At 40.1% G+C, this 19,238-nt stretch overlaps 1 protein-coding gene across 17 annotated transcripts in view; it reads left to right on the top strand.

Moving 5' to 3' along the window:
- The window catches only part of DTNA (dystrobrevin alpha), a 424,974-nt gene that overhangs the window by 362,968 nt on the left and 42,768 nt on the right, over positions 1–19,238 (top strand). For 8 of the 17 annotated variants that reach the window (XM_047794094.1, XM_047794098.1, XM_047794099.1 and 5 more), the window contains exons 12-13: positions 4,084–4,161; positions 4,718–4,810. The exons of 7 other annotated variants lie outside the window; for them this stretch is intronic. In XM_047794094.1, the coding sequence (XP_047650050.1) occupies positions 4,084–4,161; positions 4,718–4,810 (171 nt within the window). The remainder of the gene's footprint in view (positions 1–4,083; positions 4,162–4,717; positions 4,811–19,238) is intronic. 2 more of the 17 variants (XM_047794097.1, XM_047794103.1) reach the window with 1 other exon arrangement.

Raw genomic sequence — 19,238 nt, forward strand, 5'->3', positions numbered from 1 at the left:
TTTTCACTTTTTTTCCCTTCTTCAAGCTCCTTGGGAGCTGCAAACAAAATCCTGATAAAGATACTTCACATTAGGAGTTTCCGTCATGGCTTAGGGGAAATGAATCTGACTAGGATCCCTGAGGACACAGTTTACATCCCTGGCCTCACTCAGTGGTTAAGAATCTGACGTTGCTGTGAGCTGTGGTGTAGGTCACAGACGTGGCTCAGATCCCATGTTACTGTGGCTGTGGCACAGGCTGTCAGCTACAGCTCCCATTCAACCCCTAGCCTGGGAACTTCCATATGCTGCAGGTGTGGCCCTAAAAAGAAAAGAAAAAAAGGATACTTCACATGAAAAGTCTTAATAGACCCAAGTTTTAAATGAAACCTGCCTCCTGGTCAGCTCTCTAGGTTCTTGATCCATTTGATTTAGAAAGAGTGGGGTTTTTTCCCTTGTTTTGTTCATGTGCTGGGCTTCTTCTATCCATGGTCATATTTTTTGGCTTCCCAGAAATAGATTATGAGGAGAGGAATTTGAGGCTAATTCGAGATAGTAGAGAAACTATGTGGACACTGAGTACCAAAAGTCACAAATACTCCTGGCACCAGATTCTAAGAGCTCTTGCAAAATGAAGTACATGGTTTATTTCCACAAACGCATAAATACAGAGAATGTCATCCCATATAGTCCAAGAACTGGTTTTCCCAAGGATTCATGTGAGAAAGGAAAGGAACATGAAAAGATTTAAATGATCCCTTTGAACCACCAAGGGCCAAGGCCAAGAAAATGACAACAAAAGGACAAGAGAGACAAGAGATGTGTGTTCATAAACAACTGCTCATCCTTTGAGGAAGGTAGGGACTGGAAAGAACAGGGGTTTATTTATGGGCTTTCTATCCTGTTCCACTGATCTATAGTTCTGTTTTTGTACCAGTGCTGCACTGTTTTGATGACTGTAGCTTTGTAGTATAGTCTGAAGTTAGGGAGCCTGATTCCTCCAGCTCCATTTTCCTTTCCCGGAATGGCTTTGGCTCTTTGGGGTCTTTTGTGTTTCCATACAAATTTTGAAATGTCTTGTTTTAGTTCTGTGAAAAATGCCATTGATAATGTGATAGGGATTTCTTTGAATCTGTAGAGAGAATCAATGTGTGTTTATGTATAACTGAATCTCTTTATTGTGTAGCAGAAATTATCACAACTATATTTCAATAAAACTATTAAAAAAAAAAAAAAGAAAGAGCAGGGGAGACAGGCAAGTGGAATAGAGGAAGGAGAGAGAGGACAAAGAGTTGGAGAAAAAGAGAGAATGAGCCACCAAAGGAAAATCTGGGCCACTGCTCTGTCCTGCTGCTGACCCTGTATCATACTGGTGTCAGTGGGGCTCCTCCAGTTCTGGTGCTTGTCCCACAGTTGTCACAAAAGTAATTTGTAACAAACACATCCTCCTGGCTGATCCACCTGTGTTTCTTTTCTTTTCTTTTTGCATGTCCATCATCAGAGGTTGTACCTGTGTAATTATTAGGCCTTGGATTTAAGGAAACATCACAATTTCTGGGGTTCAAGGAACAAAGTAACATAGTAAGAGAGAGAAATGATTTCATTTGGAGGGAGGAATGATTACTACTTTTCACAGTGTTGTGAGTGGTTTGACAGGGATCTGAAGTCAGTTAATATAGTGGGTAGTTCTAACTTGTGTCATAAAAAACTTCGGGGAGGGGAGACCAATAGTAGATAATGAACATAGAGGGATATGCTTTGGGGATACGGTTTAGAACACTCCCTTGGTGGGATGGTGGAAAGTATCAACTCCAGGGGCTTAAAATAGTTATTTAGCCCTGATAGACAGATTTCATAGTCTTAGAAGGGGAAGACAATATGCTTTAAAAAATTAATTTCAGGAGTTCCCGTCATGGCACAGTGGTTAACGAATCTGACTAGGAACCATGAGGTTGCGGGTTCGGTCCCTGCGCTTGCTCAGTGGGTTAAGGATCCAGCGTTGCTGTGAGCTGTGGTGTAGGTCACGGACGAGGCTTGGATCCTGTGTTGCTGTGGCTCTGGCGTGGGCCAGAGACTACAGCTCCGATTAGACCCCTAGCCTGGGAACCTCCATATGCCGCAGGAGAAGCCCAAGAAATAGCAAAAAAAAATAATAATAATAAAAAATAATTTCAACAGGAAAGTAAATTCCCTGAGAACATTATTTTTCTTTTCTTAGGACCACACCCACAACACATGGAGTTCCCAGGCTAAGGGTTGAATTGGAGCCACTGGCCTACACTACAGCCACAGCAATGCCAGAGCCAAGCCAAGTCTGTGACCTACACCACAGCTCTGGCAACAACGGATCCCTAACCTGCTGAGTGAGGTCCGGAATTGGACCTGTGTCCTCATGGGTAGTAGTCGAGTTCATTATCACTGAGTCACATTGGGAACGCCTAATTTCATTTTTAAAGTCCATTTTGTTCAGATGCAGTTGTCCTTTTTAAAGTAGTAGGTGCATTCCTGAAAAGCCGAGTGAAGTCATACATTCAGTAAGTGAATATTGAAATTTGAATGCCTATTCTATACCAGATAGTTTCTTTATAGATCAAATTTGATTTTAAATTTATCAGGAGTCTCACTATTTAAGGAATCTTGTCATATATGCCATTATAAAACAAGATTCCAATTATAATATGCATAATTCCAATGTGACATTTATAAGTTTCTGTATCTTTTACTTTGTGGTCTAAAAAAGTGGTACTTTGTAGTAAAACCTTAAACCTTGCAGTTAAAAGTTTTTAAGACTTTATTAGCCATCCTTATACATGTGTGTTTTGTGTGTGTGTGTGTATTAGATTTAGAACTTCTTGAAAAGTTAGGGAGATTTGTGGTAAAAAGTCAGATAGTTAATTTTTCTATTCTCCATGAAGAGAAAGAAGAATAGTTTTAGGTACACCACTGTTGAAAGGCAAATCCTTAACCTACAAAAGAGCAAACTCTCTTTAAGCACATTACAAGTACAGTTATAATTCTAAGAATCAATACTGTATTTCCAGGTGAAGCATGCCTATTCATTACAGTAAATCTTGGGTGATTTTGGCTTGGTCACACTTATCAATTATTACTTCTATTCCTCTTTATCCTTTAATATAATGACATTAAACTTTTAAATTATTAAAATTACTAATTAAAATGAGTGTTCTTCCTGATAAATCTAAAATGATAAGAATTTCCTCTACTGATGAGACTTCACCAGTTATAGACACAAGGAGTATGAATATATATTTATGAGGCTCAAAAGTTTATTCTCTATTTTTCGGAAAGTTTTCTTTGCAGCTTCACAACCAAAGTCATGTGACTTGTGCTCAAAGTAGCAAAACACTTTCTTTTTTTTTTTTTGTCTTTTTGCCATTTCTAGGGCCACTCCCACGGCATATGGAGGTTCCCAGGCTAGGGGTCGAATTGGAGCTGTAGCCTCCGGCCTACGCCAGAGCCACGGCAACTCGGGATCCAAGCCACGTCTGCAACCTACACCACAGCTCACGGCGACGCCAGATCGTTAACCCACTGAGCAAGGGCAGGGATCGAACCCGCAACCTCATGGTTCCTAGTCAGATTCGTTAACCACTGCGCCACGACGGGAACTCCCAAAACACTTTCAATATGACACCAGTCTCTTAGACTAGGTAATTTTCAATTCTCTATTCAACACAGGAAGTCAGAGAATAGAGGGCAGGCTGGAGAAGTAAACTTTTTGTGTGGAATCTAATGGCTGGCAGGACTTAGTGAGATGTTGGACTGTGTACAGGATAGTGTGTAATGAATGCTGAAAGAATTTTCATTGTGTCCAGGCGTATGCCTTCTATTTGTTAAGCAAATAGCAGAGGTCAAATCTGGGATCATGGTGGTTTGTGTAATTGTAATTATGGTTCTCAGACCAGGTTTCTACTCCTAGTTCAACTCTGTGGAAATCTGAAAACATCTTGAACATTTCAAAGTAATGAAAGAGCCGTCCAAGTGTAGCTCAGATGTAGACGTGGGATTTTCTGTTGCCAGTTTCTATTCTTGAATGCATTGCCGTGTTTATGCTCTTCTTGGCTTTCCCATCTTATTAACCAGCTCTCCTCCCAAGGACAGTGAAGTAGAGCAGAGCAAACTGCTGGCTAGGGCTGCTCCAGCTTTGCTGAAGGGTAAAGGGTAAGTTAAAGCCAGAGTGTGCTGGAACACTGAATTAACTGAACTAAAAATGCAGATTTGTGTCAAAAGTGCTTTGTGTTTGAAACACCATTTTGATGTAGGCAGAGCAACTCTGTTATAACACCATTAACAGCACCAAGAAGTTATTGTGAGAAGACACTTCTGTGTTGTTACTGACTTTCCTTAATTTCCTTCTCTCTTTTTTAAAATGACTGAGCTTCAGATTTGATTTTCTCAATGATTATCTTTGCTTGCAACTTATTTCAGTGTATTTACTGTACAGATGAATTTCTTGGCCTTAGTGGTTTAAAGAATGCAAATCTGTTTTCTTGAAAGACCTACGTGGAAATCTTTATTTTTGAAGAGAGTGAAATGGAATTGAGAATTTCATTGCTTGGATTTGGCTTGTGTTTTCTTCATAGAACGTCACTAATTTTTCCTGTACTTGCTTGGTTTTCTAAACATCTGTGCCACCACAAACTCTCTCCTACCTGCTCTGCCTATTTCTCTCTACCTCGCCTAACAACACCCTTTCTCTCCTCCTACCCTGTTTCAGGATACAGTACAGCCTGAATGTGGCAGACAGGCTAGCTGATGAACATGTTCTCATCGGGTTGTATGTCAACATGCTCCGGAACAACCCATCATGGTTAGTGCAGGTTTGGCTGCTTGACTGTCCTGAGAGAGGGGAACAGTCTGATCTCTTGACAAGCAGTCTCAGCAAGGGCCAAAGTCACTGGATGCCAGAAGTGTCACTAAGCACTTGTTTAACTGATGCAATTAAAATATCTTGTGATATTACTTTGGACATTTCCCGTCATTGTACCATAGAATTCACATTTTTTGTTTATGTCTTAGTTAAAGGGACAACTTGTGTAAATGGATGCTGTGCTAAATATTAGCATCTAGGGTGATGCAGGACTCCAGCTCCCATGAGTCGGTTCTGTGTTACATGTGCCATGGCAAATTACCACACAATGGTGACACAAGGATTTGTCTTATTCTGAGGACTTGTGTGTTTCTGTTGATTTGGAGAACAATGCTCCATTCTCTTAAGATAAAAGTAAAAAAGAGGAAAAGTGATAGGATGGGATCATACCATGGAAATCATTTTCCCAATGACGATATCAGTGCGATAAATTGTCTTTCATCTTCTCTTACAAATATTTCAGGGTAGCCATTCTAATAGAGCCTAATTTCAGGTCCCACAATGTGCAAAGCTTACTTTCAGGTGTGTTAAATGTGTGAATTCAGATAGCTTTATGTATTAGAAAAAGGCATTCATAGAGTTTTTCCCTCTCTATTTTAGTTGTGACATAGGAGATTCTTCCTTTGGTTAAAGTGAGTTAATAATAAATGTACATTTTCAATTTGAATGGAAATAAATGGGTAAACTGTACAAATATCATGTTTCATCCTAATTTAGGCAAGTGTTTTAGAAACATGTTTAGCAAACCAGTTCCTTATAATTCAGTTTTGCTTAATAACCTTAATTTTCTCTAAACTCAGAGCCTATGGATTTTTTTTGCAGTTATAACTATGAAGTGAGGCAGTGGGTTAAATTGTCTTTAAAATCGGTCCCCTTTACTATGTCACAGAAAGCATCCCTCAAACATTTAGTGCTCGTCACCCTCGGCACTTAGTATTTTGGCACTTGGTATAACAGTATTTTGTTTCTAGAACTTTCCGCCTTTGTTTCCAAGGTCCCTTCCTATTCCTGTCCTAATGCCTTAGAACTATTTTTTTTTTTGGCAAGGTTAATATATGAGATGATTTTAGGTGATAGGTTGGTGAACATTTATTTGTTTTAATAGTTATATATTCTAGTGTCTATTTTAATATATTAATACATTTATTAACATTTATATATTAACTTACTAATATTTTAATATATATATATAACCAGCAAACTGGTTTAATTTTATACTGCATCCTACTCTTTCAGGAGGTAAAAATGCACTCTTCAGCTAAGCTCATCTCTTTGTTCAATTTTTCCCAGCTTGCAGATCGAACAGTTCCTCTTCTTTCTTACCTCCCAGCCTCTAAAAACAGTAGGAAGAGTCATTGTTTTAATCTTATTCCCAATGAGTTAGGTCCCCCAGTGTTCTATGGTAGCTGAAACAATAGAAATAAATACTAAATCACGCCCTAAAAATTGTCAAGAGTCTTCAAAGAAGGATCTAGTCGATAGAGATGTAATCATGTGTGAAGGCAACGATGTGCTCTCACACCGAGTCCTCTTCCCCGTAATTCTAAGCACATACGGGTTTTTCCTGCCACTCTTCACTGACCTTTTTTTAATTAAAGTTGTAACAAAGAAGGCTCTAAAGAGGAGAGTTCAGAGTTTGTCACTCCCAGCCGTTTTCCCTTCTCAAGCTGTTAATCATGTTAATTTGATGATCACTTAAGCCAGTAAAAGTGTCTCAGCCGGGACACCTTACAATGACTTGAAAAGCTAGGGGTGATTCGTATTTTGAAAACACAGCAGAATTTAAGACTCATCCATGAATCCGACTCCGTTTTAACAGCTACTGCCCTCCATAATTCTCATTGCTTTTGTTCATCCTTAAAAAATTCCAAATTCTCTTTTGAATTTCTTACTTTTTTCCTTCCCTTTATGACTAATTAGAGCCTAACAATTCCCCACACCTGCCATGATGATGTAAGTAGCGTAGTTTTTCTCGTCATTATAGTTGTAATAATGCTTTACTGTCACTCAACTCTGGTGACATGTATAAGGGTAGTAATCACAAGAGTGATTGTTTTTAAAGCATTTGCCTCACGATATGCACTGTGCTTAAAGCCTTTATTTACCTAATTTCCCCTTGTCCTTGGGTAAGCCTGTAGAGTAAACACCATCATCCCCATTTTATCGATAAGAAGGTATCAATTTAGAGAGTTTCCACGACTCTCCCACAGTCAGACCTACTGCACAGTGGAGCAGGGATTCCAACTTTTATCTCCCTGATCCCAGACTCATAACAACTATACTGCATTGCCTCTTATAAAACTTACATGACTGCATGCCCTCCAGAAATCTTTTCTGGACACTTCTCCACAGTGCATTCACCACGTCTCTACCTATGGCGATTGCACATCTTGCTATATTATTTGGATTTCATTTTAACAAATATTTCAAGCACTGGCTAGTAATGGGAATAATGGTTGTTTATAAGTTACCATTTATGTATTTGGTTCTATGGTACTTCGAAAAGACAGGGATTTTCTCTTCAGCTTCTTGTACCTCATCCCAGCAGCCAGAATGTGAATACTAAGTTTTTGCATTTATGAAGTGCTTCAGAAATTACAGAACTGGAGTTCCACTGGGGCTCAGTGGGTTAAGGACTGAGGAAACAGGTCTGATCCCAGGCTTTGCTTAGTGAGTTAAGGATCCGGCATTGCTGAAAGCTGTAGCCTAAGTCACAGATGTGGCTCAGATCTGGTGTTACTGTGGCTGTGGTGTAGGCCAGCAGCCACAGCTCCGATTTGACCCCTAGCCTGGAAACTTCCAGATGCCACAGGTGCGGATAAAAAGAAAAAAAAAATACAGAGCCCTTTCCCATACATTTTTTATTTTGCTTGTCAAAAGCCCTGTACGTTTGGATGTTATTTCCATTTCACTGATAAGAAAATGCCAGTTCCAGGACATTAAGTGGCTTCTCCAAGGTCCTCTGCCAGCACAGTCTTCTGACATTGAGTCTCATTTGCTTTCCACCTCGTTCTTCGGCCTTCCTGCCTGTGCACACTTCATAAGATGGTCTATAAACAGGAACCTAATCATTATTCCTGATTAAAAAGTGTGTTTTTGTAGTTATTCATATATGCTCCTGATTCACTCTACGAGGAGGCTTCCTCCCCTATATAAACTACTTAGCACAATGGAAAATGGACTCACGTGTAAATAGTCTGCTGCTAGATTAAAGGTATACTCAGGTGTCCTTGCTGGTTTTGATGTCAGATAAGCCAAATAAATAAACTGTAGCTCAGGGGACAATTCCTGCTGTCTTCCTAATTCCTAAGTGAAGTTTTAAAAGCCTTAATTGTTTTCCAGCACCGTCTTCAGTGGGGGAGGATGGTCTCAGAGGTAGACAATGAAGGTTTGTTCTGCCCTCCCAGAAACCTTATCAGGTCTTGCCAGTGGTTTCTAGGACAGACAGTAGTAGGCAGACCAAAGGAGATCAGAAACCAGCCCAGAACTTGCAACTCGAACCATAATTATAAGCCTTGATACTTACCAGTCAGAAGCTTCTGGCATGTTTCTCTCAACTCTGGAAATGCCCTGTGTTAATAAGTTACAATGTATATTTAGTAAATGGTATTGTTGTTATGTATTTAGTAAATGATGTTATCGTAAATAAGTTACCATTTATGTATTATGTGTGTAAGGGAGAGAGGCAGTACGGTTAAAGGCTACAGTCTATACTTTGATGTCATGATCAACTGCTGTCACTTTATTAGACCCCTGATCTCATATAACTAGGGTAAAATTTGTTCTGCTTCTATTTTTCTCAAGTACAAGAAATTAGACATTTGTTGCCTATTTCTGGGTTGTACAAATGAGGTCTAAGTTGTCACTGGCTCACTTGCTTCCTTTAATAGCTTCCCGAGGCACTTCGTACACAGCCTGGACACCTCCCCAGGGCTACAAGCCTGTGTGTGGTCTAGCCCTCGCCTCTCTTCTCTCAGCCTCTGCACTTACTGAGGTCTGCCACTCAACCACAATACTTAGTCATAGCAGCTTTTGATCAGTTCCTAAGAGGTTCCTAAAACTGCCTGAAAGACTATGGCACTAGTTCTTCCCTTTGCCTAGAACACTCTTCCCCATTTTCCATCTGCCTTTTCCTTCCACACACCCTTGAACTGACTCCTTTTCTGACTTCGATACTCTGATTAAAGGCACCTACTGGAGTTCCTGTAGTGGCTCTGTAGAAATGAATCTCAGGATGAAGGTTTGATCCCTGGCCTTGCTCAGTGGATTAAGGATCTGGCACTGCCATGAGCTGTGTTGTAGGTCGCAGATGCAGCTCAGATCTGGCGTTTCTGTGGCTGTGGCATCAGTGGGTAGCTTATGCTACAATAAGCTCCAATTGTAGCTCCAATTCAACCCCTAGCCTGGGAACCTTTGTATGCTACAGGCTCAACCCTAAAAAAGGCAAAAAAAAAGGCACCTACCTCCTCAGATAGGTCTCCCATATTACTCTAATCATAGGGTACCATGTATTTCATTCTTTCTTGTGTTTTTTTTTTTATTTTTTTAAATTTTTATTATAGTTGATTTACAATGCTCTGTCAATTTCTGCTGTTCCGCAAAGTGACCCAGTCATATATATATATATTATTTTTCTCATATTATCATCTATTGTGTTTTATAAGTGATAGGATATAGTTCCCTGTGCTATATACAGTGGGACCTCATTGCTTATCTACTCTAGATGTAACAGTTTGTATCTGCTAACCCCAAACTCCCAGTCCATCCCAGTCCTGCCCCTTGGCAACCACAGGTCTGTTCTCCATGTCTGTGTGTCTGTTTCTGTTTCGTAGATAGGTTCATCTGTGCCATATTTTAGGTTCCACATATAAGTGCTATCATATGGTATTTGTCTTTCTCTTTCTGACTTACTTAATATGAGGATCTCTAGTTGCATCCATGTTGCTGCAGATGGCATTTTATTTCATTCTTGTCATAACTGCCATCTTTAATTGGTTGGTTAGTGAACCTTGTGAGGTAGACCTCCTCTGACTTACTCACCACATCCCTGGCACCTAGAACAGTGCCTGGCATACAGTGGGTGCCCAATACACACTTGCTGATGTTGGAGAATATTGATAGTGCTAGAGATATAAAATTCCCCCTCACCCTAAAGAACATTGTTAGGAATACCAAAAAAAAAAACATTTTTTAACTGGAAAAATCGTTTTTGCTATTAAAAAAAATTGCCTGTAATAAATTAGCCCTGAAGTTGAACATTTAGGGTAAGAGTATAAAGTAGGTGAAAAAGTAGAGTATTAAACTTGATGGAAGTGGAGATGATAATTGCAGATAAGGACGAGCAGCAGCAGCTCACTGCTGTGGCACAAGTGACTGGTAAGGGGCCAAAAAAACCTGAAAGCAATATTGGGAAAAATTTTTGTTTCCACTTGGTATTAGTTTACTAGGGCTACTCTAACAAAATACCACAGACTGTGTGGCTTGAACAACAGAAATTTATTTTCTTATAGTTCTGGAGGCTGGAGGTCCAGGACCATGGAGCTGGCAGGACTGTTTCTCCTGAGGCCTCTCTCCTTGGCCTGCAGATGGCTGCCATGGCCTCACCTGGCCTTTTCTCTGTGCACATACATCCCTGGTGTCTCTCCCTTTTCTTATAAGGACAACAGTCATATGGATTAGGGCCCCACCCTTATGACCCCGTTTAACCTTAATTACCATCTCCAAATACGGTCACATTCTAAGGCACTGGGGTTAAGGGCTTCAACACATGAATCTGAGGAAGGACAGTTCAGTCTATAACATACTTCAAGACCAAATCCACTAAATGGTATGCATTTAATATTTTAGCCTGTAGGCTAAGGTTTTATTGACTCTTTTCAGTAAGTGTTGTGATTTTGAAAAGTTTATTGCAACCTGTTGAAAAAGAAAAACTGTTATCCACACATATGGAAAGTATTCTTCTTTTATGAGTTTTCATTTCCTTGTTAACACTATTCTTTTCTCTTCTGTAAGATGTTTAAGACCTTCAGTGATAGAACTAGACTTCTGAGAAAGATACTTCCTTAAAATCCTAAAAAGATAAACCTGAAGACTTTCTTACCATCAGTGCATATATCTGCATGAGCTGCCTTGTGCTTACAGAGGTTTTCTTAGCAGAATCAATCAGATCGTAAATTGATGTTTTTAACTTTTTTGGGGGTTGGGGACCATAGCATGCAATGGCTTAATGTAGCATCTCAGTTCCAAGACCAGGGATTGAACCTGGGATGCATGGGTGAACACAGTGAATCCTAACCACTAGGCCACTAGGAAATGCCCAATAAATTGATTTTAAGATGAGTTCATTTTAGGAGTTCCCTGGTGGTCTCATGGTTAGGATTCAGTGCTTTCACTGATGCAGCCTGCATTCAATCAGTGGTCTGGGAACTGAACCCACATCAAGCTGCTGTATGCTGCATCCCACGCCCCACTCCCCCCAGAAGAAGATGACTTCATTTCCATGTTATAGATTTTAACACATTTTAAGTTTCCATGGAAAATGAGAGTGATATTACCAATGTGATGAAGTAGTGGATGTAAATGATCTAGCTGGTACTGAGAACATGGGAATAACTGTTAGTTCCCCCACTTAATTTTGAATAGTGTTGAAGGCACATAATAGTTAGATTTTAAATCCTATTTTGTAAAACTTGTCCATTATAATGTGGTATAAATAATTTGATAGCTCATGGATGTTCATCAATACTGTTCAATGAATGAACTTCAGAGTATGCTTTCTCCAAATGTGCTAAAATAAAGAATTCAGAATGGGACATGGACTCATATATTGCTTGATAAGTTGTAAATTTTTACTAAAAATTCATAGCAGTTTGCAACTTTGCACAGAAGAGCAAGGAGAAATAAGAGAAGCCTATCACTGTTAAGCTTAACTCCCTCCTTTGTCTAGGGAATCAGAGACCTAAAGACCACCCATTGCTTCTGTAAAATCCTTCATTGATTCAACTAAACTATTATAACCTAGAATACTGGCCATAAGAAGTCACATTTTCTTGAGCAAAAAGCTGATTTGTAGATAAGGAAGTGATGGCAAAAAAAATACCAAACACTATTACCTGCTTTTTGGAGGTAGGAGTAAAAAAGAATATTTGTAAATGTGTGCATGGTAATCCTCCCAATAAGCCAGGAAATAAGTTATCACTGTAAGCCTGTTTTATAGATGAGAAAATTGAAGCACAGAGAAGTTAAGTGACTTTCCCAGAGTCACACAGCTAGGAAGTGAGAGGGCTAGGGTTTGCATCCAGAAATTATCCCACCCACTCTTATATAACAAGAAATGTGTAAGCATTTCTTTTGAGCGAGAGCTTACCTCTTTCAGACATCATCTGCTTTCCTGGTTTTTTTTTTTTTTTTTTGGTCTTTTGGTCTTTTTAGGGCCACACCCGCAGCATATGGAGGTTCCCAGGCTAGGGGGTCAAATTGGAGCTACAGCTGCTGGCCTATGCTACAGCCACAGCAACATAGGATCCGAGCCATGTCTTTGACCTACACCACAGCTCATGGCAACGCCGGATCCTTAACGCATGGAGCAAGGCCAGGGATCCTACCCGCATCCTCATGAATACTAGCTGGGTCTGTTAACCCCTGAGCCATGACAGGAACTCCTTCCTGATCTTTAAAACAACAATAAAATGTGAGCCAAAAGAGAATTTGCCGTGATGGGGAGTGGGGAAGATCTACTGTGGATAAATATGAATGAGTATAATGACATTTCTATGAACTTTAACACCTGAAGCAGATAAGGAATCGCTATGCAGCCACAGAATGTATCTGGATTCTTAACTCGGCCAAACATAATTAATTTGTTCAATTTTAGATGGCATGGCTAGTGTTAAGGTACAGGATGTTGTCTGAAGGCTTCTGATTTTTCCCAAGTGTTGAGGATGCATGCAGAGCCAAGCAGGATATAGAAGAGTTGGGGGAGTTCCCGTCGTGGCGCAGTGGTTAACGAATCCGACTAGGAACCATGAGGTTTCGGGTTCGGTCCCTGCCCTTGCTCAGTGGGTTAACGATCCGGCGTTGCCGTGAGCTGTGGTGTAGGTTGCAGACGTGGCTCGGATCCTGCGTTGCTGTGGCTCTGGCGTAGGCCGGTGGCTACAGCTCCGATTCAACCCCTAGCCTGGGAACCTCCATATGACTCGGGAGTGGCCCAAAGACAAAAAAAAAAAGAAGAGTTGGGGCAACAACCAGGACATTGCAAGCCTAAGTCAGCTAAGCCTTATTTGTTCTTTGGTCCAACTCATTCTTAGGTGGATCCCGCTATGTTCCATGTACTGTGCTAAACACTCAAGTTCTAATGGTGAAAAGATGGAACCATTCTTTCCTCAGAGGAGTTACAGTTTAGTGAAGGATAAAGGCAAGTGGAAAAGGCAATTAAATAGCAAAGAGATAACACTATAGCAAGTGCAGCATGCTATGGAATAAATGAGGAACAGTGGATCCGAATTTGGAGGTGGGACATGAGGGCAGGAAATTGGCGGCCAAAGCGAATACCGGAATGAAGAGGAATTATTAGCCAAGCAGAAGAGGGTGGAAGAGGCAAAGAGATTGTTCAGGGCAGAGAAAATATGGTGCATTGGAGGAACTTAAGTGTGGTAAGGCTACGAGGGTAAAGCATGAAGCTAGATTATGCAGGACCCTATTAGTCTTATTTAGGAGTTTGAAAAATGAGAACCTATTGAAGAGTTTTTATGCATAGGAATGTTACAGCCAACTTACTTTTTGTCAGGAAGGGAGCACACCTGTGGCATATGGAAATTCCCAGACTAGAGGTGGAATAGGAACTGCAGCTGCTGGCCTACGTCACGACCACAGCAACGCCAGATTTGAGCCGCATCTGCAACCTACAACGAAGCTGGAGGCAATACCGGCTCCTTAACCCACTGAGCAAGGCCAGGGATAGAACCCACATTGTCATGAATAGTAGTTGCATTCTTCCAGTGAGCCACAGTGGAAACTCCAACTTCATTTCTAAAACATTGGTCTCTAGGAGTTTCCGTTGTGGCTCAGCAGGTTAAGAAACAGACTAGTGTCTATAAGGATGTGGGTTTGATCCCTGACCTCTCTCAGAGGATTAAGGATCTGGCATTGCCACAAGCTGCAGCATAGGTCGCAGATGCAGCTTAGATTCAGTGTCACTATGGCTGTGGCACTGGCCTCAGCTGAAGCTCCAAGTCAACCCCTGGCCTGGGAACTTCCATATGCCATAGGTGTGGCCTGGAAAAAAAAAAGAAGAAGAAGAAGAAGAAGAAGAAGAAGAGGGGAAAAAAAAGGTCGTTGTCTATAGGAGAGAAAATAAATTGGACGAAAGAATAACTCTCAAATCAGAACAATCCATTGGGAGTTCCCGTCGTGGCTCAGTAATAATAAACCCAACTAGTATCCTTGAGGACACAGATTCAATCCCTGGCCTTGCTCAGTGGGTTAAGGATCCGGTGTTGCCCTGAGCTATGGTGTAGGTCGAAGATGCAGCTCGGATCCTTCATTGCTGTGGCTGTGATGTAGGCTGGCAGCTGAAGCTCCGATTTGACCCCTAGCCTGGGTACTTCCATAGGCCGCAAGTGCAACTCTAAAAAGCAAAAAAAAAAACAAAAAACAAACAAACAAACAAACAAAACAAACAGAATAATCTATTATGAAGACCTTACACTCGAGATAAGATGACTGTGGTCTGAGGCACATCAGTGACAGCTGGAATAAAAGGAAATGGAATAATTTGAGAGTCCCCAGAGGTAGAAATCATGGTCTTGGTGGGCAATTATAACATAGTGGGTTATCAAAGTCAGGTCTTGATAAAAGAGTTTGAAGCCACCCCTATAGAGAAGCTATTGTTATGTTAAATTTTATTATTATTATTATCATCATCATCATCATCACCATCCATGAAGAGTCCTATGGCATTTTGCTCTCAACCAACTTCAAAAGATAGGAAATACCCTGATAAAGTAATCCTCCACTTGAATAATAACTAATACTACCTTCTCAGGCTGTCATCCTCCTAATAGCTATTTGCATTTTAATGGAAGACTTGTGACACTTCATGACCTTAAGAATTAATCTCTAGTGATAAAGTTCCTGTTACCATTCAGACAAATGAAAAAAAAATATATTCAGAAAAAATGAAGAAGTATTTCTGGTGCCCTTTGGATCACCTTGTTATTTGGTTGACGGTCCCACCCTGCAAGGCAGAACAGGCCTCAGAGAAACCAGAGAAATGTGAACAAGCCTGGAGTTCCCAGTAATCCCTACTAAATCACAATTTAGGGAGCCATGGCTTAGCTGGGAATGCTTGAGTTTCCCTGATGCCATATTTGAAATCATTAGCAACAGACACTGGCCATGTATTTAATATAGAGAGTGGAGAGCTTTGAAATAAGAGATTTCCCCATTCTGAAACTCAGTCTGCACAGCAGCCCCCTTTTTAATTCATCATGGTCTTGTAGCAAGATCACTGATTATCAAGTCTGGAAATGAATAGGGAGGGAGGGATAAAATGTTGGAAGTGGTATTTCTTTAATGATTTAGGGATTATTGGCCATTCATTTTCAGCTATTGGTAATTGAAATCTTGAAACAGGAGAATGCCTCATTCACCCTTGTATACCATGAACCTACTGGAAAGGCACTCATAAGCTCATAAATCGTTTGTGTGCAAAAAGGGGGTAATATATCATATCACCCCTCATTCACTCAGCACCGGGGGGAGGAAAGGCATGAAGTATGAGTTATGGCTTACTAGTCAAAATCCCATAACTTCACGTCTTACATTTCCAGGAGGCTTTTTTTATATAACCTTCATATTATTTATACTTGCTGTCATTCATGATAAAAGGCACTTTTATCATGAAGGTGTTTTATCAAGTTTTTTTAATTATTTATTTCTCAAAACACTCACAAATGTTTTTGACAAAGTCACTTTCAGGCAAACAGATCATCGTCCTAGGCTTGGAGGAGTAGGCCCTGTTGTCTGCACAAACAGTGTTGAATTAGGCCTCCGGTCTCTTAATATACCAGCCAGAAAATGATAAATGTGTTAAAATCAAATTAAATTGCTTCTTTGTGGGATGGCTTTATGTTTAAAGCAAGGACAGTGTAACTTTCTCTTTCTTATCGAAGCTGTAACAAGAAATTCAGTTATTATTTTTAACCACTGCAGAGTGCAGATGTGTTTTATCACACATCTGCTTTAAACATCTGTTTTAAAGCATCAGTTGTCCAGAACTAATTTGGCCTTTTGCTGGTAAAAGTAATTTCTTATTCCAAGTCTAAATTTGCATGCTGATTAAAATCTCTATCCATAGAGATTAATCTCAATCCACAGAGCCTTGAATCCTAGAATACCTGTCTTAAGGGGATGTTTATAAAATATCACAGTGCTATACGGATATGAAAAATGATCTCTTTTATATGGTTTATATTTGGGATTCATTTCAGCGTTTAACTTTTCCATTTTATTTTCAAGATTTTCTAAATCCTTGCTACTCAAAGTGTTGTCCTTGGACCAGCAATATCAACGTATCTTGAGAGTCTGTTGGAAAGGCAGATTCTAGGATCCCATCCTACCGTACCAAGCCCCACTCCAGAATTAGAGACTGCATTTTCATAGGATGATATGTACACAATATACACTTCTAAAATCTGAGAAGCCCTGCTCTAGATAGTTGTTGGATGGTAGGTGATATTTTGAAACAGACAAGAACTATTAGTGAATCTGAACAGGTTACTTAAGAGGCAAAAAACTACTTCCCACTGTGGCACAGTGGGTTAAAGAATCCACTGTTACTGCAGCTACAGCACAGGTCATAGTTGCAGCTCACATTCAGTCCCTAGCCCAGGACATTCCATATGCCATGGGTGCAACCATTTAAAAAAAAAAAAAAAAAAAAGGCAGCGTTCCCATTGTGATAGAGGGTTAAGTTCTCCACATTGTCTCTGTGAGGATTCAGCTTCAATCCCTGCCCTTGCTCAGTGGGTTAAGGATCTGGCTTTGCCACAAGCTGTACCATAGGTCACAGATGCAGCTCGGATCCCATCATCATGGCTGTGGCATAGACCTGCAGCTGCAACTCCAATTCAACCCCTAGCCCGGAAATTTCCATATGCCATATGTATGGCCGTAAGAAGAAAAAAGAAGAAGCAAAAGAATAATAAAATTGCAGTAACTAATATCTTTGAGCATTTAATGTATTTTAGGCATCATACTAGCTTGATGCTTTTTATTTTTTTTTTTATTTTTATTTTTTTGTCTTTTTGCCATTTTTTGGGCCGCTCCTGCGGCATATGGAAGTTCCCAGGCTAGGGGTCTAATCAGAGCTGCAGCCACCGGCCCACGCCAGAGCCACAGCAATGCAGGATCCGAGCCGCGTCTGCAACCTACACCACAGCTCACGGCAACGCCGGATCATCAACCCACTGAGCAAGGGCAGGGACTGAACCCGCAACCTCATGGTTCCTAGTTGGATTCGTTAACCACTGCGCCACAACGGGAACTCCTTGATGCTTTTTACATGCATTATAACATTTGGGGAACAGGAAAGAGAAGACTTTCTGATGATGGAGAAATGACTTGGTAAATGGAGAAATTTACTTTACTACTAAGGTAGTAAGTATATGGTAATTTAAAGAATGCAGATAAATCTAGAATGGCAAAGTTCAAGAACAGGTACATGGAGTTGCCTTGCTGCGCAGGAGGTTAAAGATCCAGTATTGTCCCTACAGCAGCTCGGGTCGATGCTGTGGCATGAGTTCAATCCCTTGCCTGGCCAAAAAAGAAAAAGAACAAGTACAGTTTACATATGTGAGGCATGTAGAATAGAGCAAAGATAATGGAGACAAGTATCTTCCAAACGACCAGAAAAAAAAAGTTACAGTAATGGATTCTGCCAAGGAGAGAAGAGCTATTTGAAAGTGACATAGCTAATATGCTGAAAGCATATGATGATTTTCGCTCATCTTCTCACTTTAGAACAAAAATTAAAAGACTATGTTGCAGGTTTACTGTATATGTAAATGTACATATAACATAAACTGTATGTTACTGTATATGGAACCAAGTCTTTTCAGTGGATAACTCTTACTTTTTTTTTACTTCCTTAAATGATTTTTATTTTTCCCATTATAGTTGGTTATAATTCTTACATCTTTAATATTGGCATAGAAATGTGTCATTCTTTTTTTGTGTGTCTTTTTGTCTTCTTTTTTTTTTTTAGGCTCCAACCCTTGGCATATGGAGGTTCCTAAGCTAGGGGTCAAATCAGAGCTCTAGCCTCTGGCCTGCACCACAGCCGCAGCAACGCCAGATCCTTAACCCACTGAGCAAGGCCAGGATTCAAACCCGCAACCTCATGGTTCCTAGTTGGATTCATTTCCACTGTGCCATGACAGGAACTCCAAATGTGTCATTTTTAATGAATGATCATGAGTATTAAATTTTTTTCTTTAAGGAACAAGTTTAAATATAAGAGCCAATGGAGGAGATTACAAGCCTATTTGGGGATTGAGAGGAACTAGTTTTCTTATCTTGAGCCTAACCTGATACCATAATAATTGATAAACCAAAGTATGACCAACTAGTCTGTTAACAGGATTAGTGTTACTGGTATGTTTCATAGAATATTTTTAGTGGCACTGAAAACTTAGTCTTAAGTGAAGCATTTTCTTAAATATGGAAAACTTAATAATGCTTTTATTTGCATTAGTTTGTTAGAGGATCAGATTATCCTTATTCTAGTAGGAACAATTTTTATAAATTTAGAGGAAACACTAAACAATTCCCATTTATGTCATTAGAAGCCACTACTTATTCTACTTTCTGAAAGTAAATATATTAATGACATGTTACCTGGGTAATAATATTATAGTTGAGCATTATATTCATTATGTATTGCTGCATAACTAATAACCCAAAAGCTTAGCATATTAAAACAACAAACGTTTATTACTTCACAGTGGGTCAGGAATCCATGTTTGGCTTAGTTAGGTGTCTGTGGCTCAGGACTTTCATGAGATTCCAATCAAGCTGTCTGTCAGCTGGGCTGTGATGACATCTAAAGTCTCACCCAAAGGGGATCCAGTCCCATGGTTATTGGCCGGCTGCAGTTCCTCCTCACGTAGGCCCTTCCAAAGAGCCACCTGTAACATGGCATCTAGCTTCCCACAGGACAGGCAATCCCAAAGAGCTCAAGAGAGAGAGAAAACATGCCCGTGATGGAAGCCAGGGTCTTTTTATAACCTAATCTTGCAAGTTACTTTCCATTATTTTTGCCAGTTCTATTCATTAGAAGTAATAAAATTCATTGAGTAATTAAAAATGA

Source organism: Phacochoerus africanus, chromosome 8 (assembly GCF_016906955.1).
Source record: "Phacochoerus africanus isolate WHEZ1 chromosome 8, ROS_Pafr_v1, whole genome shotgun sequence".
Classification (NCBI taxonomy): Eukaryota; Metazoa; Chordata; class Mammalia; order Artiodactyla; family Suidae; genus Phacochoerus; species Phacochoerus africanus.